This window comes from Lynx rufus, unplaced genomic scaffold, assembly GCF_022079265.1.
Source record: "Lynx rufus isolate CCGP_SWC_20201006 ecotype Redwood Valley unplaced genomic scaffold, mLynRuf1.p SCAF_7, whole genome shotgun sequence".
NCBI lineage: Eukaryota > Metazoa > Chordata > Mammalia > Carnivora > Felidae > Lynx > Lynx rufus.
In genome coordinates this window covers 46,221,377-46,246,468 of record NW_025814889.1, presented here as the reverse complement: position 1 = coordinate 46,246,468, position 25,092 = coordinate 46,221,377, and the positions used below count along the sequence as shown (strand labels likewise).

The window sequence follows — 25,092 nt, the reverse complement described above, 5'->3', positions numbered from 1 at the left end:
TGGGTTTCAATTTTTTTCTTCGTTTATTTCACTTTGTCGTTCTAGGTGCCACCGAATTACTGCTTTTAGCCCGAAGGACAGACTTGAGACGCATTTCTTTGGATACACCAGATTTCACAGACATTGTTTTACAGTTAGAAGACATCCGTCATGCCATTGCCATAGATTATGATCCTGTGGAAGGCTATATCTACTGGACTGATGATGAAGTGAGGGCCATACGCCGCTCATTCATAGATGGATCCGGCAGTCAGTTTGTGGTCACCGCTCAAATTGCGCATCCTGATGGTATTGCTGTTGACTGGGTTGCCCGAAATCTTTATTGGACAGACACTGGCACTGATCGGATAGAAGTAACAAGGCTCAATGGGACCATGAGGAAGATCTTGATTTCAGAGGACTTAGAGGAACCCCGGGCTATTGTGTTAGATCCCATGGTTGGGTAAGAAGCTCTGCCAATAGAAAATTTTGCCTGGTGTTTCTGTTTTCTACAGGTTTCTAAAAACATTGACAAAAACAATATGAAGTATATATTGGTTTTCAATAAACAGCTCTTTAGTGGCTGTTCATTTTTAGAACATACTGATTGGAATAAAATCTCAAATTAAAGAATTCTTAGTTTTTTTTTCCTTGAATGATTTGAATAGTTTTTCTTTATAAATTAAGTCAGTACTTGCTGACTTTGGGTGTTGGCTACAGATTTTGCCGAGGTTGCATCATGACCATGAAAAATGTGGAAAGAAATTGTTTTCAGAACTCTTTCTCTTCCTCTAGAAGATTTAATTCCATCCCATTTTTAGTACTTCTAGAATGATATGGTAAAGGATATATCTAACTTTATCCCAAGATATATGAATGACTTGAAAAAAAATTTTTTTTTGTCAGAACACCCTGACCACAACCCAGGGAAACATAGCTTTCTGTATACTCACCAATGTTATTTGTTACTATGCAACTCACTCTGAGGGTGAACATGGTGACAAAGTATTACACTTCAGTGTATATCAATGCCTTAGAGCTACTTAAACTCCCAGCAGCCACAGCAGTTACTTAGCACTACAAAAAGAATTAGTTATTTTAGGAATTCAATTTGTCATCTGAATATTACTACTGGGATAGCTTTTTTGTGTCAGAGGTGACAAGCCAGCAAGAAGAAGAGATGACTTGGGCGCGTGGCTGGCTCAGTTGGAAGAGCATGTGACTCTTGATCCTCCGGGTCATGAATTCAAGCCCATTGGTGGGGTGGAGATTACTTAAATAAATAAAAAGTTTGGAAAAAAGAGATGACTATTAATGGGAAGGAGCACAAAATATTTTGGAAAAACATAACTAAAAATGAAATCTTATTATTGGAAGGCATTATCAGTTCTAGAAAACACTGTTTGATCTGAAAATTTCCTACAAGCATATGCACTGCTATTATGTCTTAAACATAACTTTTGAGTGTGTTTAAGTCCTATTTTTTTCCCTTCTGTGGTGTTAACTGATACCAGTGGAATATGAGGGGTGGACCTCACCTTTAGGATATCTGAAAGTTACAGTTTATTATCTGTGTTTAGCTCATTTTCTGTGTACTTCTGTAGGTACATGTATTGGACTGACTGGGGAGAAATCCCGAAAATTGAGCGAGCAGCTCTGGATGGTTCTGACCGAGTAGTGTTGGTTAACACTTCTCTTGGTTGGCCAAATGGTTTAGCCTTGGATTATGATGAAGGCAAAATATACTGGGGAGATGCCAAAACAGACAAAATTGAGGTTTGTTTCTCGCTTTTTCATTTTAAAACCAGTTTTATAATGGTTTTTGAGTTGATGTTAATTTGATGCAGATATTCTTGCCTCTTGTCTGGGGTGCCAGAGGTATCTTTTATGGAAATTTTATTCAGCCTTCAGGATTCTAGGCATTATGTATTTTCTTCCACTGAACTCTGATAGATATCTGGGCTATACTGGTATGAAAAGTGGATATTCCTCTATTTCTAGTCCTAAAAGCTTACGTGACTGATTTCCCTCATTATGGATAAAGCCACTGCTCGAATTTCCTAGGGACAGTTTCTGCACAAATCAAATATATAAGATGTATACTGGGAGAGCTGGTAGTCCTGTCAGGAAAACAGCCCATTTGTGTACATATAACCTCTTTTTGTTGTTACTGGTGTTGGGGGCAGGTAGTGTCATATATTAAGTGTTAAGATGGTTACATGCAAATAGTTTTTAAATTGATTTATGAGCTGTGTAGAAGAAAGATTAATTAACCAAAGCTTGGGGAAATATTTACTAAATGGTAGAATTAAGTTGTAGCAGTCACAATAGAATTATGGTCGAAATAACCAGTGGTGAATATTTTACCACAGTGTTTGGTAAATGGCACATATGTTGACGTTGAATGTGAACTCTGAATTTCACAACTTTGAGTTAGGCTGTGCTAGAGGTCTTATGGATCACATTCTTAAAACAGTTTCTTTCACGATATTTCTTTGTGGGGGGACGTGGGACTTCTCATATAAGGAATGGCTTGGAATGGCTCATCAGAGCCACAGCACATAATCTCCTAACAGATAGATAATTTGGGCTGCAGAATTTTAGAAAGGTAATTCTTAGGAGTGCCAGGGACTCTGAGGGAATAATGAATTAAAGGGCCTTCCTTTCAGAATGGAAACTTGGAATAGAAGAACCCATTAGTGTTCCACAAGGCTCAAATACTGCAAACTGCATCTCTTATTCTTGCAGCTGGTTTGCATTAATAGGAGATTTTGCATAGACTTGACTATATAAATTTTCTCCCTGTTGTTAGTGGTTCACTGCCTCCCCCCTCCTTAAATCCAAGTTAGGGTTTGAATCTTTAACAGCTTAGAAGGCAGTGCTAATGAGACCAAAGTTATGATTTCTTTTTTTTTTTTTTTTTTTTTTAAGACAGGCTATTAGCTTCACTTGGGTCAGCTCGAGTACAGACTGCATACTCGTTCCCAAGCAGTTCACAGATGTATATTGTTGATCAGCTATGGACTGTACATGAGGGTATAGGTATTGCTACTCTTAGAAAAATAGTTAAAAGCTCCTATGTCCTACAAGAACGTTTGTAGGGAAGAACACTTGATTTATTATTTTGTAGGGATTTAAAAATTCTATACTTGGTATTATCTTTTTAAGGTTACTATGACTGATTAGATTGTAAATAAAACATTTGTTTCTTACTGGGAATTTTCCACACTTCAGGTCACTTTAAGTACTTTAGATACAGATATGTATTCAAAATCACTAATAGTTTAGGAGGGATTTAGGTAGAAAAGTGAGAATTTTTGGAGGTTCTGAGTGACAGGGTTGGAGAATACAAATGAATCACATTATATAACAGTATGTAATATTGATTAAATAGGATTTATTTTCTTGGCTTACAGTAAGTACAGTAGATTGTAAAATTAGTATTCATTCTGGCCTGTTCTGTCTTCTTGAGCTGTACATATATATACAGTGGTGTCATTTGTTCCTCACTTTCTTCTTTCTTTCTCCCCTTCTTCTTTGAGTGGTAGCATCCTTAAAAACCTGCCTTTCAGATCTGCTTCTCTTCCTCCAGGTTTGCTGTCTGTCCTCTTTTGACAGATTATTTGGGGTTAATGGTACATCTACCTCCACTAGATTATACACAAAAAGACCTCCCCTTTTTCTTTGCCTGGAGATTCTGATGAAGTTTCTCTAATTGAGCATGGGTGCTTTTGTCACTTTTTTTTTCATAGACACATTTGGGAGATAAAGAGAGCAGGTTTTGTTATTCTCTTCTTAATTTATGATGATGTGTAAAATTTCTAGTATATGGCATACTAAGAAAAGAGCACAGCTCTCCATCTAAATTAATCTTGCATAATTGGGGGAGAAAAACTGTTAGTTTCTCTTTCTGAGACTAGTGGTGGTTACAGGAGCAACTGCCACAACCAGCTTTTCATCTCACTTTACTTGATAGTAGGTTAAATATAGTGAACTTGAAAACTTTTGGAAAAATACATAATTTTTTAAGTGCTTCTTTTTCTAAGGAGGTTGTTTGCTTTTGTTATGTAGCTGGTGATGCTAACTACCGATCCTGCTCTGGGCTAGGTGGCAGTGCTCCCTCCCAGTCCATCCTATTAAGAAATCTTCCCAGTAGGACTCCTCCAGTCACCTGAAACTAACGTAGCATTGTGTATCAACTACAGTTTAAAAAGAAATAATGGAAGAGGGGTGCCTTGGTGGCTCAGTCAGTGGGGCACCCGACTCTTCATTTCAGCTCAGGTCATGATCTTATGGTTTTAGAGTTTGAGCCCCACTTCAGGTTCTGCGTCAACAGCACGGAGCCTGCTTGGGATTCTCCCTCTCTCTCTCTCCCTCCCCCCCTCCCCCTCTCCCCCTCTCCCTGTGCCCATCCCCCACTTGTACTTGCTCTCTCAAAAATAAATAAACATAAAAAAAAAAAAAAAGAATGGAAGAAAGCTTCCCAGCTTTTTGTCATGCCCAAGAATGAAAGCTGCTTTTTCCAGGAAGTGTAAGGAAATATTAAATAACAGTTGTATAGCCCTGTTGCCTTCTGGAAGATTGCATTTACTTGGGATCAAACTACCCTTTATGTGTTTATAGTACATTTGAAAAGAAAAGATTGATACTTGGGAAATTTATATGTAGCAATTGTAAGACACAGTAAACTTTTGTGTTTTGATTGGGTCTTATGGGAAGAGCTCAGAATGTTTATCTGCTTACTCTGTCTGCACCTTCAGTGGAGGTTCCTTAGATCAGGTTCTCCCTTTTTTTTGTAAGTGGTGAGTTAACCAGGTGTTGGATATATTGGAAAGCTGTAGGTTTCAGATTTGATTTTTATTGTGCAGAGTTGGCAGAAAGAACAAATAGGTTTATCTAAGGTTTATAACCAGCTTCTGCAAAGAAGGATAGGACAAGGGGAATTGCTAATGGTGTCACATTTTTTTAAAAGACAGTCATAATTTTGGCTGATGCTTTAGGATAAGGCTGTGTCTGTGAGGATATATCTGATTTCCCTACTTGTCAGCTGATACTGGCCACTTGCCTGTAGGTGTTATTTGAAAGGTACAGTGCTGGTGCTTGTTTATACTTCTTATTCATTATGCTGAAATCATTTCATCACCCTTTAGAAACAAGCTTCTAGTTTACTTGTCTGCACTGAGCTCCCCCTCGCCCTCCACCTCTGTGCCCACCCAAGTATTACAGTGTTCTGGGTCTTCTTATAATACATACGAAAGCATTATCAGAAGGGATAATTTCTATTATTCTGATAGGACAGTCATCAAATAAGCCTTCGTATCTATTTCATAAGACCGTGCAGTAGGCAGAAGCACATTGTGTCTTAACATTCTTATTTTGATTGGTCAGGTTTCACTGCCAAAAACACCTGTTGCACTGAGGGCCTGGAAAACTGGTGTTCAGTAGCAAAGACCTATCATTGATAATTTATAAGTTTAAAGCATCTTTTTTGCCATTATACAAAAGTTAAGAAAGTTGGGGGCATCTGGTTGGCTCAGTTGGTTAAGCATCCGACTTAGCTCAGGTCATGATCTCGCAGTTCTTGGGTTGGAGCCCTGTGTCAGGCTGTATGCTGACAACCCTGAACCTGGAGCCTGCTTCAGATTCTGTGTCTCCCTCTCTCTGCCCCTCCCCCACTTGTTCAGTCTCTCACTCAAAAATAAGCATAGAGGAAAAAAATTATAAAAAAGGAATGTTATCATTAGCTTTTTTTTTTTTTGAGGATGCTTTTCTCATTGCATACAACTTAACTGATTGACAGAATAAATTGCTGTGTTTTGAATCACTGGTTGTATTGAAAATGACATCGTTGGTTCAATTTTTCTCATAAATTTTTCTCATAATTTTTTTTTTTTAGTATATATGTTTTACTTCATTTTTTCTTCTTTCAGTTCTCAGCTTCTGCTGACAAATGCAGCAATACATACTAGTTATAGGTAAAGAGAGATTTCTTACCTACTTGGAGGTCATCTCGATTTGTTTTCAGTCTCTTATTATAAATTTCCTTGCTTTAGAGAATGTCTGTAGTTAGTTTTGTCCAAATCTAATTATACCTGGCACAACTTTGGGAAACAGAGATTGTTAGAACTTGGAGTATTAAGAAGTTTTGAATAAAGAGTGTATTATTTTATAGGATGTGTGCTGAAAAGTTGGCAATTGGTGAATGATCTATTTTATATTCTAAGCCTGAAATTGCAGGGCTACGTTTTCCCTTCATGACAATTTCCTCTATTTTGTCAATATCCTAATAAGGGAATTTGTTTTCCAAGTATTCAGATTTCTTTGTAAAGTAATTTCTTTGGCATCTTTAGCCTGTGTATTGTGAAAGTCTGTTATAACACAAAAGGGCCCATTTATGATGATTTTTCTTGTTTTAAAGATTAATTTCTTCCTTAAGAAATAATAATAATATGATCATCTGCCGTTGAGATAAAGCTCTTTTGATTACAAGTACCTTTTGAATCTTTGCCAGTTTATAACATTCAGTGCTCCTTAAAATTGATTTTATTTTTCAGTTTCAGAGAAATATTCAAGATAATGAGCTTAAACACCTGAATGTTTGCCCCTTTCAAACTACTTTACACCACTATATGTATGTATGTTAATATATATATTTTTTTCTCCACATGTTGCTGACATACAATAACTGAAGAATGATATTGATAAACACCATCATTAGATCCCTTAGCTCAACAGAATACCTGGATTAGGGGCTTATATTCATTGAGTTGTAGACATGGCGCTGTCCTTCTATATCACTTGGCATCTGTTTGGGATGTATCTTATGATAACACATTTTTGAATTCCTATTTGAAAGTTACCTTTTGATGTACAATTCAAGCAACATTATTTAACTTGTTATAATCTATAGCAGCCAAAGTAGTACATCATCTAGTTATATGCTCTGTTGTCTCATTATGCACTCTACCCTATCTGGCTCTGAAAAAATTATTGCACATATATAATGAGAGAAACTTGTGTGATGATGAGTGTAAACATGCTTTCCTGAAATGCCACCCCAAACCCTAGACCCTTACCAGATAAGATGCTTTGCCTTACTTAGGAGTTAGTATGGTTTTATCTATGTAAATTAGAAGAATCTGATGCATGTTGTTATTTTAGTGACCACGTTTGAACTTGCTCTTGGATAATTTTTAAAATGTTCTGTTACCCTTCTTCTTCTCATGTTTTAGTATAAAACCATTTAATATGTGTGGAGATATTTGTAGTTTCAGTCTACCTTTTTTGTTCCTTTGGTTTTTATACTCCTGAAGTGAAAGAGTTCTGATTTTAAATATGCTATTTTCTTGAGAAATCAGCTTCTTTACAATTTGGAATGGTGTTTAATTGTTAAAAGTTATAATCTCTCGATCTTTATTGAAACATTTTATAATATCGGGTACTGACCTTAATTCTTGTTTGATTTTCCATTTAACTGGATGACTTTAGATAATTCAGATAATAATCTGGTCTTTGTATTTTGACCAGTAAGATCGTTTGAACCAGATGATCTTTACGTTTCTTCCCGTTACATTTTCTGGTGTTTTTTTGTACTAACTGTACAAAATAACTATGTTATTTTAGATTAAGAACAGATAATACATTTTGCCTTGGGAGAGTTGCTTAAAGGAAGTTTGTATTCAGATGACTAGAATATTTTCTTTTTTCTTTAAAGTTTTCTTTAGTTACTATACATTTAATCCCTCTTAACTGAAGAAGACTTGCATTTGGGGGGTTTAAATCTTTAGTAACTCAGTTTTCTTTTTAATTTTTTTAATGTTTATTTTTGAGACGGGGGGTACAGAGAGAGAGAGAGACAGACTCTGAAGCAGGCTCCAGGCTGTGAGCTGTCAGCACAGAACCTGACGTGGGGCTCAAACTCACAAACCACAAGATCATGACCTGAGCCAAAGTCAGATGTTTAACTGACTGAGCCACCCAAGCGCCCCTTTAGTAACTCAGCTTTACTGAAAGCCATATCTTGTAATATCCGTTTATATTTTGTATTGACCCATATATAAGCTACTTCGTTATTAACATGTTTGGTAGGTTTAAATAAATGTTAAAAGCCATTTTTTGAAACCTGCAAAACATGTAAATGTATTTTACTAACAGAGTCCATGTAAAACATTATTTTTCAGGAAGAGATTTCTCTGTAGGTGGAAACTATTATGCTTTTACAAGGGTCACAGAGATCTTATTTTTACTGTTTTTAGTAGGTTTGGAAAGGGTAGGTAGTCAGATAATGGCAAAGGCCACAATTTTGGGACTTCTTGGGAGGGAATTTATGAATCCTTGAGCAGTTAAAAGTGGCCAGTATTTTAACTTCTTATTTAAATTTAAAATTATTACCAGCTATTTAATGATTCTGTGTAATAGTTATTCCTAAAGTTATCCCTAATGAACAAAGGCTTCTCCTTCAGTTATTTTTTGCACTTTAAGTGTAGTTTACAATTTAAAAATTTCAGTGTGCCTCGGTGGCTCTGTTGAGCATCCAACTCTTGATTTTTGCTCAGGTCACTATCCTAGGGTCATTAGATCAAGCCCCATGTCCGGCTCTGTGCTGACAGCAAGGAACCTGCTTGAGAGTCTACCCCTCCCCTCCCCCACTCATGCGTATGCTTGCTCACACTCTCTCAAAATAAATAAATTTAAAAAAAAATTTAGACCTTCTAAGAATATTATAATGCAGGCCCTGTAATTAGTTTTGTTGAACTCCTAGATTTCCCACACTGTTAATTCATTGCACTATATATATATATTTTTTGTTGTTGTTGTTAGATTTGATCTGAAATAACTAAAGCTCAGAGAAGGATTAGAATTCCTTTGGCAGGGTGCCCGGGTGGCTCAATCAGTTAAGCTTCTGACTCTTGATTTCACTCAGGTCATGATCTCACAGTTAGTGAGATCAAGCCCAACGTTGGGCTCCATGCTAACAGTGCAGACTTGGAATTCTTTCCCTCCCTCTCTCTCTGCCCCTCCCCCCACTATGCTCTCTCTCTTTCTCTCAAAATAAGTAACTTTAAAAAGAATAGGAAGAGGAATTTCTTTGGTTGTAGTGAAATTTTCGGTAGACTGGTATTTATTTAGTATTTCGTTTATAATTATGAGCTTCTGAAATCTTTCAGTCTTCTAGAGTTTGTAAGTAAGAATGAAATTAGAGGCTTTATGCAATTAATATCACCCCTCTTCAGAGTTTTTTGTTTTGTTCAGTGATTTTTTATTTTGGATTGACAGTGACTTGGCTTTTATATTCAGTTGAGATTTATAATGTTGTTTTTATATTTTAGCTATAGTGTTAGTCTTAAAATATGAAAAAAAACCCTTCTATGCCACAGTAGATTTCATTAGGCTAAAGATAGTAAGTAAACAATGTTTCATGGGTTTGCAAAGTTGTTTTGCATAAAGAAACTGTTTATAGTTTTCATAAAATTAGCTGTTTTCTAGATACAATGCTCATACAAACATTTGTTCTTTCTGTCCCAGGTTTCTCTTCCTAAAATTCAGCATTCTTTGGCGCTTTTTGCTTAGTTAGCTTCTTGTATTTGCCCAAGATCATATAACTTTCTATTTAGGAAAAAAATGCAATTCCAATTTTCTGATTTCCTGATGTAGTACTTTTTGTGTTGTGCTGTGTTGCTTCTCTTTGAGACTGTTCGTTTTGAAATAATTTGAGACTTACAGAAAATATAGAAGAATAATATATCTTTCACCCAGTTTGATTTTACCTACTCCTAGAACAGTTATCAACACCAGGAAATTAACATTGATACAATATCCATTATTCCTATTGTATTTATTAATTGGAATTCTCCTGTAAGGAAGAGCTGTTCTCTCCCCTTTATTCAATTTTTCATATATATATATATATATATATATATATGTTAGTATGGAATCATGGATACGTATTTTACTCTATAAAATTATGGAATATTATAAGGTAATATTTCATTATTATCATTAAATAGTTGCAAAAATCCCAGAATTGGCATTAGGAGCACCTTCAAGCTGATTCCTGTGTCCTTTTCATGAGCGTCCTTCTCTTCTTTTTAAATTGTGGTAAAAAACAAAACAAAACAAAACAAAACAAAAACGCTTAATATAAAATCTGCCATTTTAACCATTTATAAGCAGAGAGTATAGTAGTGTTAATTATTTATGCACGCTGTTGTACAACAAGATCTCTAGAACTTTTTCATTTTGCAGAACTGAAATTCTTCCAAACAGCTTCCTTTTCCCCCCTCCCCCTGCCCTGGCAACCACCATTTTAACTTGCCTTTCTCTAAGAGTTTGACTTCTTTTGATACCTGAAGTGGAATCATCTAGTGGAATAAGTGGAATAATACAGTATTGCCTTGTTGTTGCTGGCTTATTTCCCTTAGCATAATGTCCTCACAGTTCATCTGTTTTGTAGCATATAACAAGACTCCCTTATTTTTAAAGGCTGAATAATATTTTATGTATGCACCACGTTTTCTTTACCCATTCATCCATCAGTGGATATTTAGGTTGGTTCAACCTTTTGGCTATTATGAATAACGCTGCAGTGAACATGGATTGCAAACATCTCTGAGATCCTGTTTTAGTTCTTTTAGATATATACCCAGAAGTGGGATTGCTGGATCATATAGTGATTCTATTTTTAATTTTTCAAGCAACCCCCATAATTTTAAAGCCTTTTTTGGAAGAACAGTATATTCAGCTTTATCTTATATTTCTCTTGCCTCAGCCCTGGAATCAACTGTTACTCCAAAGAACCATGGTTCTTTTTAATGAAGGGTAGTATTTAAAAACCAGTGTCTGGGGGGCGCCCGGCTGGTTCAGTTGGAAGAACATGCAACTCTTGATCTTGGGGTCATGAGTTCGAGCTCCATGTTGGGTGTAAAGATTATTTAAAAAAAGAAACTTTAAAAAATTAAAATAAAATGAAAAAACAATATCTGGACATAAGGCATGCTCATTGATACTGGAGTAATTTGCCTTTCAATAATAAGGTATTGATTATTATTTCTACTCAGACTCCAAATAGAATTTATTTTAGTTGTGCTTGAAAAGAATGAGAGGAAAGAGAACAGTTTTCCCTTGTTAACATGCTAATGTTTTCTGCATTAGGGTTTTTGGAAGGCCCTAGGACAGTGGGACTCTTAAAAGTGTCTCATGAAGCAATTGATAGAATTGACCAAGGTGGTATTGTGTTGATCATAATAATGCCTTCAACTGAAAATCTGTTTTCAATTTTCTAGTTTTCCTGAGTAATTTTGGCTTTAGAAAGCTTTGGCCACAGTAGCAATTCTTAGCTCTCTGTAAGAGCATACTAACTGCAAATGTTTAATATTCTAAACATGACTCCTTGAAAAAATAAAATTATGTAATGAAACTATGATATTTTCTCTTTTCATATTAAAAATCACTTGTATTGGGCCACCTGGGTGGCTTAGTTGGTTGAGCATCTGACTTCGGCTCAGGTCATGATCTCACAGTTCGTGAGTTCGAGCCCTGCGTCGGTCTCTGTGCTGACAGCTCAGAGCCTGGAGCCTGCTTCAGATTCTGTGTCTCCCTCTCTCTTCCCCTTCCCCACTCGTTCTCTGTCTCTCAAAAATGAATGAACATTAAAAAAATTTTTTTTAAATCACTTGTATTTACCGAGACATAAATCTTAAACTAGGTTAAAAGGCTTTAATGCAACACTGTAATTGCCCTTATGCTCTCTTACACAGGTACATGACATCTCTTTACTTCCCCTACTAGATTCAAAGCATTTCTCCCAGTGAGCATCTGCATGATTGAACTGTTACTTCCACAGATATGTATTCCATTTTTTTTTTAAATACCACTTCTGTGAAATTCTGTTTTATACCCTGTTATCAGTGAACCTCCAATGAGGTATATTGTCTCTTTATATATAAATTTTAATTCACTACTTGTTTTAGACATTGGCTGGAACATTAGAAGAGGAATGGTTCATTGTGAACATAACTTAAATTTCTCTTTTAGGATGTCATAATGTTCCCACTCTAGCTCATTTTATGATGGGTACCTGGTTGTCCTGTTGTCATCTATCTCTTGAACGTGTCTAGTCAAGTGGAATTGCATAGCAACAACTTTGGTAATAGACTGGCTGCGTTCCCAATTTATGGGTAATCCGGTCTTGACATTTAATAAGCTGATGAAACTGCTCAAGAAAACAGATGTGATACCTATAGAAGGTTTGCTATTACCTCCTTTCTGTGGAGCTATTCTGGTTAACCCACATCTGTTTCCTGTTGTAGTCTATATTCTCATTGCGGTTTGTAATATTTGGGAATGCCTCAGAATAGTTAAATCCCTACCACAATGTGGTTGAAGCAGTTGAAACCACTAGAGACTCTGGTTCAGATTTGGAGGTAGATTTTAGAAGTGACAGAAGCCCAATTTCAGTGTAACGAATTAAACCACTCTGAGGTAATACAGTGAAGCACACCGTCAAGAGTTGCCAGATTTAATTAGTGTTGGCTCCACCTTGAAAGCATAAAGGTAATCTTTTGGAATCACTTAAAATGGTTCATTTGTTCTGGGTTCAGAATGTACAAGCAAGCTTTAACCAGGATTTGTGTTGTTATTTTAAACATAAGAAGCTTAAAACCATATTTACAAACCTAGTAACCTGCCCCAAACTGTAACTTGTTGGGTATGAGAAATATAATAGTGATTTTCTTTGAGATGAAGCAGTATGTTCTTGTTTCACTGTGTTGCTTCTGTCCAGTAGAGATTGTGTAGCTGGTAAAAAGCACAGTATTTAGGGGAGATGTCATTTTCTTTTCTTTTTTTTTTTAACGTTTATTTATTATTGCGAGACAGAGAGATACAGAGCGTGAGAAGGGAAGGGGTAGAGAGAGGGGGGAAGACGCAGAATCCGAAGAAGGCTCCAGGCTCTGAGCCGTCAGCACAGAGCCCGATGCGGGGCTCGAACTCATGAACTGTGAGATCATGACCTGAGCCGAAGTCGGCCGCCCAACCAACTGAGCCACCCAGGCGCCCCATGGGAGATGTCATTTTCTAATGGAAGTGTCATCTCTGCAAAAGTAATGCAAAGAAACAGATTTCAGAAAGTAATCATTGGACTCTGTATAAAGAGAAATACATGGTTCTTTAGATGTAAAGTCTCACAATCAGATTTTGTTTAAGCTGTTGATCCCTTAATATCTTCAGGAGATTCTTATAATTGGTTTCCACATCATATCAACAACAAAAGTGATAACAGCATTTGTTAATGACAGCTATTATTATCATTATTATTATTATTATTATTCAAGTACCCTTGGACTTGCACCTTATCTTTCCTCCCTTCTTTATTTTTTAATTATGAAAAATATCAGACATAAAGCAGAGATTCTCATGAATCACCATCTTTAACCATTATTATTAGCACATGGTCAATCTAGAATACTCTTAGTGGGAAAGCCAAGGAGATGGCAGATATGGATTATCTTATTAAACTTAAATATTGGGATAACCTAAAAGAAATCAAAGAATCAGGCCTTTGTCCTTGCTGTTACAAGTCTCAGCTAGTTCTTTGAAATGTGGACTTGGAAATGTGATAAAAGCTGGGGAAAAAAAGTAGAATTCTATTAAATTTTTTCATCAGAAATCGTTTTTTGAAATAATTTTAACCTATGTTAGGATTTAAGTATAGTATAGCTGAAGAGGAAGTAAAGACCAAATGGAAGACATTTCACTGTTGTGGCTTTACTGAGCCTTTACTGAGAGAGACAGAATGTGAGTGGGGGAGGGGCAGAAAGAGAGAGAGAGGGAGACCCCGAATTCGAAGTAGGCTCCAGGCTTCGAGCTGTCAGCACAGAGCCTGACACAGGTTGGAACCATGAAATCATGACCTGAGCCAAAGTCAGACGCTTAACGAACTGAGCCACCCAGGTGCCCCTCAGTAATAAATTTTTAAGTTTTGATTACGTGTTGAAATAAAAATATTTTGGATATATTGGATTAGATAAAATACAGTATTAAAGTTAATTTTACCTGTTTCTTTTTACTTCTTAGAATCTGGCTACTAGAAAATTTAAAATTACAATGCATGATTCACCTGTGGGGCTTAAATATTTCTCTTGGGCAGTATTATTCTAGACCCAGTCCTCTTATAAAAACTACAAGAAACATAGGGAATTAAGGGAAACAATGTGCTTCTAAAATTTCATTTAAAAATCTTTAGCACATCTTAATTACATGGTTTAGGTGGAAATAGATGTGATGTATCTAGCTTTAATGTGCACTTTATTTACCTCCTTCCCCTCTACCCCTGGGGGGGGGGGGGCGGCGGGGAACTTCTGGTTTTTGCTTTTAAAGTGAAAGAAAAAGGATTAGCTAAAAGGGACTAATGCTCTAGTGGGTAAAGCTACAAAATCCTTAGTTGTGGCTTTTAGGAAAACTGTATTTGAGTTCCTGGCCACTGTGCTAAAGATCTTTGTAAGACCTTCATTACCATTTGTTGTTGTTGTTCTGACAGATGTTGCTAAAAACCTTTTATTTTAAATGTGTTCTTTGCTCCTTTTTTCTTCTTCCTGAGACCCTGGCTTGCACTTAAAGCAGCATTAACACTGATCCAAACACCGGTTTGGACAAGGGCCTAGACCAAAGCATTTCTAATCTATAATCCCTTATGTGTAATTCTGAAATTGAAAAAGCTCTCAAAACCAACTTATTTCCGTTAACTCATTTGGTGGAAAACCTGACTTGAAGCAATGTAAGACTATCCGTAGTCTTTATTTATCCTTTTTTGTGGGAATATATATGTATTTTGCTGCAAAAATACTAATGTGTTTGGCAACCAGGTGCTCCCTGAAGCCAGGCAGAGGTGATATGCCATGTGCGTTGTGTTCACCTTTCTGAAGTTCACAGTAAATCTGAAGTCTGAAATATGGCTGGCCCTAAGCCTCAGATAAGGGATTTGGACCTCTATTACCATCCCACAGTAATTGAAAATATTTTATTAACCCTAATTCTGTATTTAAGATGACTATTTTCAGCACAATCTGAACACAGTAACAGAGGTAAATGAGGTCCTCCCAAAACAGAATTTTGTCATATCACTCTCCTTTAAAGTGCCCTCAGAAGTATCTTGTTTTCTATAGGTCTCATCCTGAAGTCTCATCCCTGCCATAGGATGGTATCTATCTGCCTAATGTTGTCTCCTTTGAGTCCCTTTTGTGTTCTCTCTGCCTCAAAGCATTTGTTTCAAAGTCAGTCACACAAGGCATCCTTGACTGTGTCTTAACATGTGTTACTTCTTTTATTCTGAAAAACCCTTTTTCTGTTTGTCAAAATTCTTCTAATTCTTCAAGATGGATTTGAGCTCCTCTATTTCCTATACTTCTTGATAAGATACAGGCCAGAGAGGAGTATATGTGTATGGTTTTAATGTAAATACAGTTTACCTCCTCAACTAAATTGTAATCCCTTAGCTACAAGAGGCCCTGTAATAAACTTCTTAGCATTCCTCATGAGGTCTTTCACGGCGATTTGCCTTCATTAGATGTGTTTGTTAATGTTTGATTTGGGGCTGGGGGAGTGGAGCAAGGATCCGGTACAGCAGCAAAAATATTTGTGATCGAATTGTCAAACTGTTTGCTCCTTTTTATCTGCTGTTTTAGTTATGTACATCTAAGTGGCATAAGCAAACAATACAAATTGGGGGTTGGAAATGGGAATAAGGCTGCAGCCCTGTAGTTTTCTACTAGTTGTCAGGATATAGAAAGGTCTGTATTGTTTTTATTCTTCTGTTTTATTCTTCTGTTTTATTTCTGTTGTTTTTATTCTTCTGTTTTATTCTGTTGTTTTATTCTTCTGCTAGACAGTGTGGTTGTTTTGGTCTTCAATTTCCACATATTCTTTTATATTAATGTATCAGTTTTTATTTTGAAGCACTACATTTTAATCAATTAGTTACAGCCATTTAAATGTAACTATTTACTAAGAGGTACTAAGGTATTTATTGAAATAATTTTAAAAGGCAAGAACCAACATCTGCAGGGCATCTACACATCTGATACTGTGCTACGTATTTAACATTATTTTATTTCATTCTTAAATAATTCAGTGTTACAAGTTCTCTTCCTGTTTTACGGTGAGAAATTGCCTAAGGGTACCCAGTGAGTGATAGAACTTATATTCAAACTCTAAGTCTGTCTAGTTGTGCCAGAACATTGTTTGCCAATCATGAGAGATTTTTAGAGAGCAGAATGGAGAGTCACCGCTAAATAGAAGACGCTTGATTGTGTAAACTAAAAGCATCTTTTGGAGTTGTGATTTTGTTATTTTTCCCACTGTGATTTTCAGTTCCGTTTTTTGCCTGTTATCCAAATTCATACTTATGCAGCCATCTTTTAAGTTGTTCACTTATTAGAATGAACAGAAATGTTGTAGGCTAACACAACTGAAAGAAAGAGTTGGTTGATCCTGTAATGTTTTTGGAGGAGAAATTTAAATTTTATTTTATTTCATTTCATTTTTTAGTGTTTATTTCTTTTTGAGAGAGAGGGAGAGAGAGCATGAGCAGTGGAGGGGCAGAGAGAGAGGGAGACACAGAATCTGAAACGGGCTCCAGGCTCTGAGCTGTCAGCAGCGAGCCTGACACTGGTTGAACTCACAAACCCCTGAACCATCGTGAAATCATGACCTGAGCCGAAGTTGGATGCTAACCAACTGAGCCAGCCAGGTGCCCGTAAATTTTATTTTTATGAAGAAGTTCGATATTAGGCATTTAGTATGTGCCTTTAGATGAGGAAACAAATCTTAACAGGAGGGTCAGTATTTGGGCATAGTATAGCAAAATTAGTGTTAGTTTATTAAATGTAAGATAATGCAGAGTAATTGATTTAAGATCATACTGAAACTAGAAGAAAATCAAGTCAGACATTTTAATATACCAGAAGCTGGTGAGGAAGTAGTATTTTAGGGTGGTACAGTGCATACTATTTAGCACTGTGTGTTGGAAATTCTTCGATTGGATGGTGAACTCCCCCTAACAAGAGAACATAAGTTCACTGTTAAGTATATGACATTTTAGATGACATAGTGGTACATTTTCCAGGAGATGCAGTTGGAAATACTGCAGTAGAAACTGATGAGACCTTAGACTAGAACTTTACATATTTATTTTTTGTGTATTTATTTTTACATAAGATAACAGAAGCTGCAAGATTTGATGGTCTAAAAGTGATTTGCAGAGGAGAACTCAGGAAACCTTGGAAAATATCCAACCAGGTCTGAAAAAGGAAGGGAGAACCAGTAAAAATGAAGAGATAAAAAGCCTTTCTGGCTATAGAAAAAGGGAAAAGGTCATACTGTGCCATGAAAATCCAGTGCATAGTTTCAGTGGGTGGTTAAGAGTATCAAATTAAAAAATAAATAAGTAAATAAGGCAAAAGAGCACAAGAACTGAGGAAAGCAAGGAGGTAGTCACTGACCATTTTCAGTAGACTTATTTCATCTGAGTCAGAGATTGGAAGTCAGCAGAGTTAAGGGAATGAATCTTAAGAGATGGAGGCAGCTGTTACAGATCATATTCAAAGAATGTGGCAGTAAAAACAGAATCATTCAACTTTTAAACAGTGTCTTTCTAAGTTGGAAGAAATTGTGTTGTGATAAAGGCAGAAAAAAAGGACCCTATGAAGAGGGAGATATCAAAGATCCTTGGGAAGGAAGGAAATAGTACTAAAAGGAAGTTCTCATGAAAGGGTAGAGTCAAGAGATAATCTCTGGAGGAGAGTACCTCTGGATGGAGGTAAAATAAAAGTACAGAGTTTTAAAAAATAAACTTTCCCTACCTAGAATAAAGATGTTTCTGTTACACATCTTACAAAGGGAAGATTTTTCTCTCCGATCACAGTTTCCAATAATACAGGGGGGCCAGAAATTCTTTCTTGGAGCTCTGCTTTTAGGGAGGGTTCAGGAATGTATCCATTCTCTAAAAGTAGGGAGTAGTGTGGATTTTTTTTCTTACATGGATTTAAATTTTTTACATGGATTTAAAATTTGGGCAAGAATACCTTTCATTCAAATGGCTAAACTGTAGAATCTGAGGATAATGTTAAATTTTCATTTCCCTTTTTAGGAAGGTTTCTTGAGTGAGTGTCTTAGGAAACCTATCTCTTTTTAAAAATTATTTAACAAATATTTATTGAGTTCTTTGTCAGACTCTTTAACAGTAGATGTGGCAGGCACGTAAATGGATGAATTAGGTTCCTGCTATTCTAGAGGTCACGTTCTAGTTAGATACGTAAACAAATTATTGACCCTTTTTCTCTACTCAGTCCTTTTGCTCTTAAACACCAAGGTAATCTTAAGATATAAATATCATAAAGCATATCCAGGAATGATCTGTTGCAAGAAAATATGAATGTAGAAAGTCAAGAGTCATGTCTCAAATGAAGGAGAAATTATTAACTTTAAGCAGCGTTTAATGTAGGAATTAGGATAGTATTCTTTTAAACTATGTTTTTTGGGGCTCCTGGGTGGATCAGTTGGGTGAGCATCCGACTTCGGCTCGGGTCATGATCTCATGGTTCGTGAATTCGAGCCCCACATCAGGCTCTGTGCCGGCAGCTCGGAGCCTGGAGCCTGCTTCAGATTCTATGTCTCCCTCTCTCTGTCCTCCTCCCCCGCTTGCACTCTGTGCCTCTCTTTCTCTCAAAAATAAATATAAAAGAAATAAACTATGTTTTAAAAAATACTCTTTTTAAACAAAGATTAAATAAAGATTTAAACATATAAATGAAATATTTATTGATATTTGCCCATGAAAATGCAAGGATATAGCACAGTTTTGCTCACTCAATTTTTTAAGTACTTTGTTTTCAAGGTTTGGCTGTTCTTGGAAGGTCAGCAAGAGTTTTTAAATTTTAGAGAGGAGAGATAAAGATAACATCTGGTTGTCATTCCATTTAGGCAATCACAGTATTGACTTATATGGACTATTTCCCACTAGTTTTATGGATAAAAAAATTAATTCTTGCATAAATCATAATACTGTTTGTAGGAGGGTAGGGAAGATACTGTTTGCATGTATGTACATGATTTTAGTACCAGAATAACATTTCTGAAGTTCAGTTTGCCTGGCACACAGGCCACTTAATGGTAGAAATGGTTTCAGTTGGGGACTTCCAAGTTTTTGCTTTAGAAGACTGACTCCATCTTTCAGAACAGAAGATGAGTACATGTTGCTGGAATGTCAGGGACAGAAAAGATGCCTTTGCCACTTGTACAGAAATTGTTGAGTTTATGAGAGTTTCAGAATGAATTTAATAATGTTGCTAAATGGGGTAGTTGGAGACAGTAGGTACATCCCAGTTCCTGGAAGCTTAGTTGCAGAGAGTGTTGTAAACTCCAGATACATTTATAATTATAATCTTAAGAGACTGAGAGATGTTCTGAGAGCCCTTTTATCTTGGGCTTTCAAAAAATTTTCAAACAAAACCATAAAATAAAATAAAAAAGTATAATAAGTGGAAGGAGTCCTAAACAAGACATTTTGTTTTCAGCTGTGTGATCTTCTGTGAATCTCTGTTTCCTTATAGATGTAAAACAGACAAAACTCTCAGGAAAAATAAAGTATGTTATAAAACAAAATATATAATAAAATAATGTGTATGAAGGTACATTATAATGTAAAACAAATGTAAAGGCAAATTTAAGGTAATGATACTGTATTTTTAATTTTTTTTTATTTTTTTATTTTTTTTTATTTTATTTTTTAATTTTTTTTTTTTCAACGTTTATTTATTTTTGGGACAGAGAGAGACAGAGCATGAACGGGGGAGGGGCAGAGAGAAAGGGAAACACAGAATCCGAAACAGGCTCCAGGCTCTGAGCCATCAGCCCAGAGCCTGACGCGGGGCTCGAACTCACGGACCGCGAGATCGTGACCTGGCTGAAGTCGGATGCTCAACCGACTGTGCCACCCAGGCGCCCCTGTATTTTTAATTTTTAAAAGGCACTTAATAAAAGAGATACATACTAAGGCTAATATTGCCAGAATTTTTAGAAGGAAGAGTAATAAGAGATAGAGAAATAGAGGGAAAATATGAGCTTATACTGAGTATTTTAAATCATTCTTGTTAAATTAGCATGTTGTTATTTTGTGAAAACATTGTAATAAAAATAACTAAGATGACTCTTTTCAGTTTTGATACAACAGGCAGTTGGATTTGTCATTTTATATACATTCGAAGATTAAGTACACATCTTTTCCTCTTGTCTTTAAACTTAAACTTGAAGGTTATGAATATTGATGGCACTGGGAGACGAGTACTGGTGGAAGACAAAATTCCTCACATATTTGGGTTTACTCTGTTGGGTGACTATGTTTACTGGACTGACTGGCAGAGGCGTAGCATCGAAAGAGTACACAAACGAAGTGCAGAGAGGGAGATCATCATAGATCAACTTCCTGATCTCATGGGCCTAAAGGCCACAAATGTTCATCGAATCATTGGTAAGTAATTAAAAAATTCCTTCAAAGATGGACGCCAAGAATGAGACAAGTTAGAGATAGTGGTTTATCAAGCAGCAGTGTAAATTTTTGGTGTTTTGAGGGAATATAGAAATTATCTGTTAATTCTTTTTTTTTTTTAACAAGAAATGGGCCTTTTGAATGTTGGCTTAGTACTCTGGCTACATAGTTTGACTTGAAGGGCTAAATATATACACACACACATGCACACACACCTGCTTCATTAAAAGAATTCTGTCCTATTGTATGAATAATGTAACTTATTTTAAAGCTTACTGTGGGTACAAAGGAAAGTATTTGCATACCTTTATTTCCAGTTTATTAGCAGGGGGTTTTGACCTGTCCCGTTTCCGACTTGGGTCAGTGCACAGTCCTTAGGTAGTCTGGTGGTATCCCGTGCCCGGGAGGGCACCACATTGAAGCTAACTTAGTGTGGAGGGCTGGCCTAGCAAAATGCATGCATTACAATGCAGAACTTCTGGGCTCAAGCATTCCCCCTGCCTCAGCCTCCTGAGTAGGTGGGAATACAGGCCTGCATCACTGCGCCTGGCTTTTTATTCCCTATTAATCTTCATGGTATTTATGACATTAGGATTGAAACTATATTTTGGAGCAGATAGAATCATAGGTCTTTGTGAACCACATGCCTAGTCATTTTAAAGTGAAAATATGTTGATTGTGTCAATGTGTGTGTCTTTCTGTATCCTTTTATAATTAACATATTTTTTAGGTTCCAACCCTTGTGCAGAGGAAAATGGGGGATGTAGCCATCTTTGCCTATATAGGCCTCAGGGCCTTCGTTGTGCCTGCCCCATTGGCTTTGAACTCATCAGTGACATGAAGACTTGCATTGTCCCAGAGGCTTTCCTTTTGTTTTCACGGAGAGCAGATATCAGGCGAATTTCTTTGGAAACTAACAATAATAACGTGGCCATTCCTCTCACTGGTGTCAAAGAAGCTTCTGCTTTGGATTTTGATGTGACAGACAACCGAATTTACTGGACCGATATATCACTCAAGGTTAGCTTAAAAGAATTGAAATGTTAAAACCAAAGACTAAAAGGGAGAGGTTCTAAAATTTGAGTCTTCATGCTGTGATCACTCTCCCTTGTTGTTCAATAGGCAGAATTCAACAAAAGCCCTTAACTTTTTTTTTTTTTTAATTTTTTTTTTTTCAACGTTTATTTATTTTTGGGACAGAGAGAGACAGAGCATGAATGGGGGAGGGGCAGAGAGAGAGGGAGACACAGAATCGGAAACAGGCTCCAGGCTCTGAGCCATCAGCCCAGAGCCTGACGCGGGGCTCGAACTCACGGACCGCGAGATCGTGACCTGGCTGAAGTCGGACGCTCAACCGACTGGGCCACCCAGGCGCCCCGAAAGCCCTTAACTTTTTAAAGGAAGGAGAAGGTCCATTCCGTATTTAATTAAGTGCTTTTTTAAAATACAGGATACTTTGCTTGAGTGTTCTAAATCTGCAAGACATAATCTACCTCTGCTTTATTCCATTTGAGGATAATGAGTGACATTTTCTGCAATTAAAGAGTAAGCAGTTGAAGTCCCATCTAAATGAGTTATAGAGACTTGACTTATTTTAAACACAATTCTGTAGTCTGGCTGAGGTAGAAAATGCCAATTATGAGTTAGAATATACCTTTATTTTCTTTTTCCTAAAATAAATATTGAAAAGCACTACTAAGTCAATAAGAGGGAGGAGCTCCTGAACAGAAAATCTGGAGAATAATCTTTCCTTCTTCTAGATTGTTTTGGGCCTATTTCATATAATTTGTGTAAAATTTGTTTAATATGCAAAAATCACAGGGTATTGGAGCCAGAATTGGATTCTAATGGTGTTCAATAAAATCTTTAACTTGAATGAATGAATAAATGAAGTAAAATAAGTATATTTTGGCTTGTATTGTATGGCCTTCTAAGTTTTCGTCATCTTGAAAATAGAGGTAATGCCTATCTTGCAGGGCTATTTTGAGGATTAAATGAGAAAATATGTGTACACAAGGTACTTAAGGTAGTGCTTGCCAAGAAGTAGCCATTATTAATGGCTTGAAATTTTGGGAACTCAGAGCTGCAGTGGTAATAATCTGATAATGGTTATGTACATTTTATGATGTATAAGGTTGTTGAGATCTTTGCAGATTGACACAATGACAAGGCATACTCTCAGGAACCTTCAGGAAGTTGACTACCAGTTACAAGTCTACAGCATTCTGGCCATATTTTTTTCACTTGATTACTAATAGATTTTAAAAGCAAAGTCATTCCACTGTCTTACTTGAGTAAATTTTTGGTCCTTAATAATTACAAAAATTTCTCCTCGGCTTGATACTAAAACTTGAGGTCACAGTTGCATTTATTAGAGATTGACATCAGGCTTTTTCTGTGCTTGTAAAATACATGAATTGTATTAAGAAACTATGCTTCTGGATCCTCACACCCAACGAAAACCAGAACTCTTCTTTCTCGATAGTGTTTTATACTTAAGCCATGTGATTTTATTGTTAATCTCATTCTTGCAGACCATCAGCAGAGCCTTCATGAATGGCAGTGCACTGGAACATGTGGTGGAATTTGGCTTAGATTATCCAGAAGGCATGGCAGTAGACTGGCTTGGGAAGAACTTGTACTGGGCAGACACAGGAACGAATCGAATTGAGGTGTCAAAGTTGGATGGGCAGCACCGACAAGTTTTGGTTTGGAAAGACCTAGATAGTCCCAGAGCTCTTGCACTGGACCCTGCTGAAGGGTAAACAGCTTTTATGTATGCATTCTTTGCAACTGTGTTGCCCATAGCCTCGTTATGGATTGTATTTTTGATGTCTTAAATAATGCTTACTAGGAATCTGGTAACTAAACCATAGGTAGGCTTTATTTTAAAACCCATTAGTTGAGATTTCACTGATTTAGAACTAATTATTAGCTATATTTTACTTTTGCCATTATTAACATTAGGTAAAGGAAGATTGGTGAGATGGACTAGTAATTAAATATTACCGATCCCATTTGTATGCTAACAAACAGCCTTTTTAAAGGTATCGTTTGCATTTTGCTTTACCTTCTCTGAAGTTAAATCAGATCTAAAACCCACTGAAATAATGCCGTGTACTAAGAAATAGCTGCATTTTAAAAAGTTCCATTTTAGAATATTCATCAGTTCAAAGTGAACAATTAGTTTGATCATTGTTAAAAGCTTAGAGAAACTTTGATATGAGATGGTAAACTGTTTTCGGTTAAAAAAACATTTATTTACAACATGACGTTTTTCAAAGGTAGGTGATCCTCTTACATGATGTAGCAAGTTTTAAAAAGCCAACAGCTAAGAAATCTGAAATTTGAAGAATAATTCTTTTAAAAGCAGAAGTTAACAGTGTGAACATACAAACATATTTACCATACCTGTAATTAAAAATAGATCCTTGAAATCACATTAATTCCATTATTACCTAGTCTCCATCTCGTTAGAAGGCCAGAGCAAAGATAGCTTCTCTGTGCTGACATGTTGTGGTTGGATTACGGTGATCTTAACTCTAAGTTACCACACAGATAAATTTAATAATTGGGACTAAGGACTCCACAGTTTATTTGGCTGCTAGCAACTGTGACATTTGTCTCACAGTTGTTTTTGCTTCTTGTGTGCACGTGCCTGTCAGCTGACAAGTACAAATGCAAACAAAGCCCAAGACTAACTTTAATTTTCAGAAAAGCACGTTCATGCATTGCTACCAAGTCAACCATCAGCTGACAGACTGATGAGTAAATGTCTGTCCTCAGGTATTTGATGAGAGTTGGCATGTGGAGTGCTTTTCTAGTTCCAGTATTCAGAATGTCTCAAAACTAGCACCTTACTAGTTTAGTTGAAAAAGTACTTAGCTAGGGATTAGGTTCTAGTTCTAGCCCTGCCATGTGATGGAGTTGAAGAAATTAGATCATTCACATTTCTTTTATTGCTTTGGCCTCTTTACATCTATAAACAGCCTATACTGTGGGGCTGCTCTGAGGTTAATGTGAAAAACTTGGAAAAATAATATAAAAGCAAGAAAGTATTCTAAAATTTTACAGGGATTATAGCAGTAGTGTTCAGAGCCCAGCCGACACAGTAAGGGGTGAGTCACTGCTCATACACACATAGTATGTTCCCTTGGACTGCACGACCAAATACATTTCAAACTTTGCTTTTTAGTTCCATTTAAAGACTATTAATTTTTACCTTTGATATACTCCTGCAACTTGTTTTTGGGGAGAGTTGATTATACAAGTTGAAAAATAAGTCTAAAAATTTAAACCTCAAATTACTTGTGTTCAGAAATATGTAAAGATACAAAAATATTTTTTGCAGAAGTGAATCAGATTCTGAGCCCAGAACTTTAATTTTTTGGTATCTTCTTGAATATTAGTTGCATAAATGCAAGTGCTGCAGTATGGATATCATTAGTTTGTTTCCAGTTTCTGGGTTTTGGATGGAACAAATTCATTGGAAAGACTAAAGAAAGCTGACTCACTTCCTTTTTAGGATATGAGAAAAAATATTTAGGTGAGGGTGCCAAAATAATTGAAAAAAT

The 25,092-nt window shown here is 36.3% G+C and overlaps 1 protein-coding gene across 1 annotated transcript in view; it reads left to right on the top strand.

The window, feature by feature from the left end:
- Nucleotides 1-25,092, top strand: part of LRP6 (LDL receptor related protein 6) — a 175,395-nt gene that overhangs the window by 110,138 nt on the left and 40,165 nt on the right. Inside the window, exons 6-10 of the mRNA XM_047066194.1 lie at nt 46-442; nt 1,584-1,755; nt 20,284-20,500; nt 21,249-21,538; nt 23,053-23,279. Coding sequence (XP_046922150.1) covers nt 46-442; nt 1,584-1,755; nt 20,284-20,500; nt 21,249-21,538; nt 23,053-23,279 — 1,303 coding nt within the window. The remainder of the gene's footprint in view (nt 1-45; nt 443-1,583; nt 1,756-20,283; nt 20,501-21,248; nt 21,539-23,052; nt 23,280-25,092) is intronic.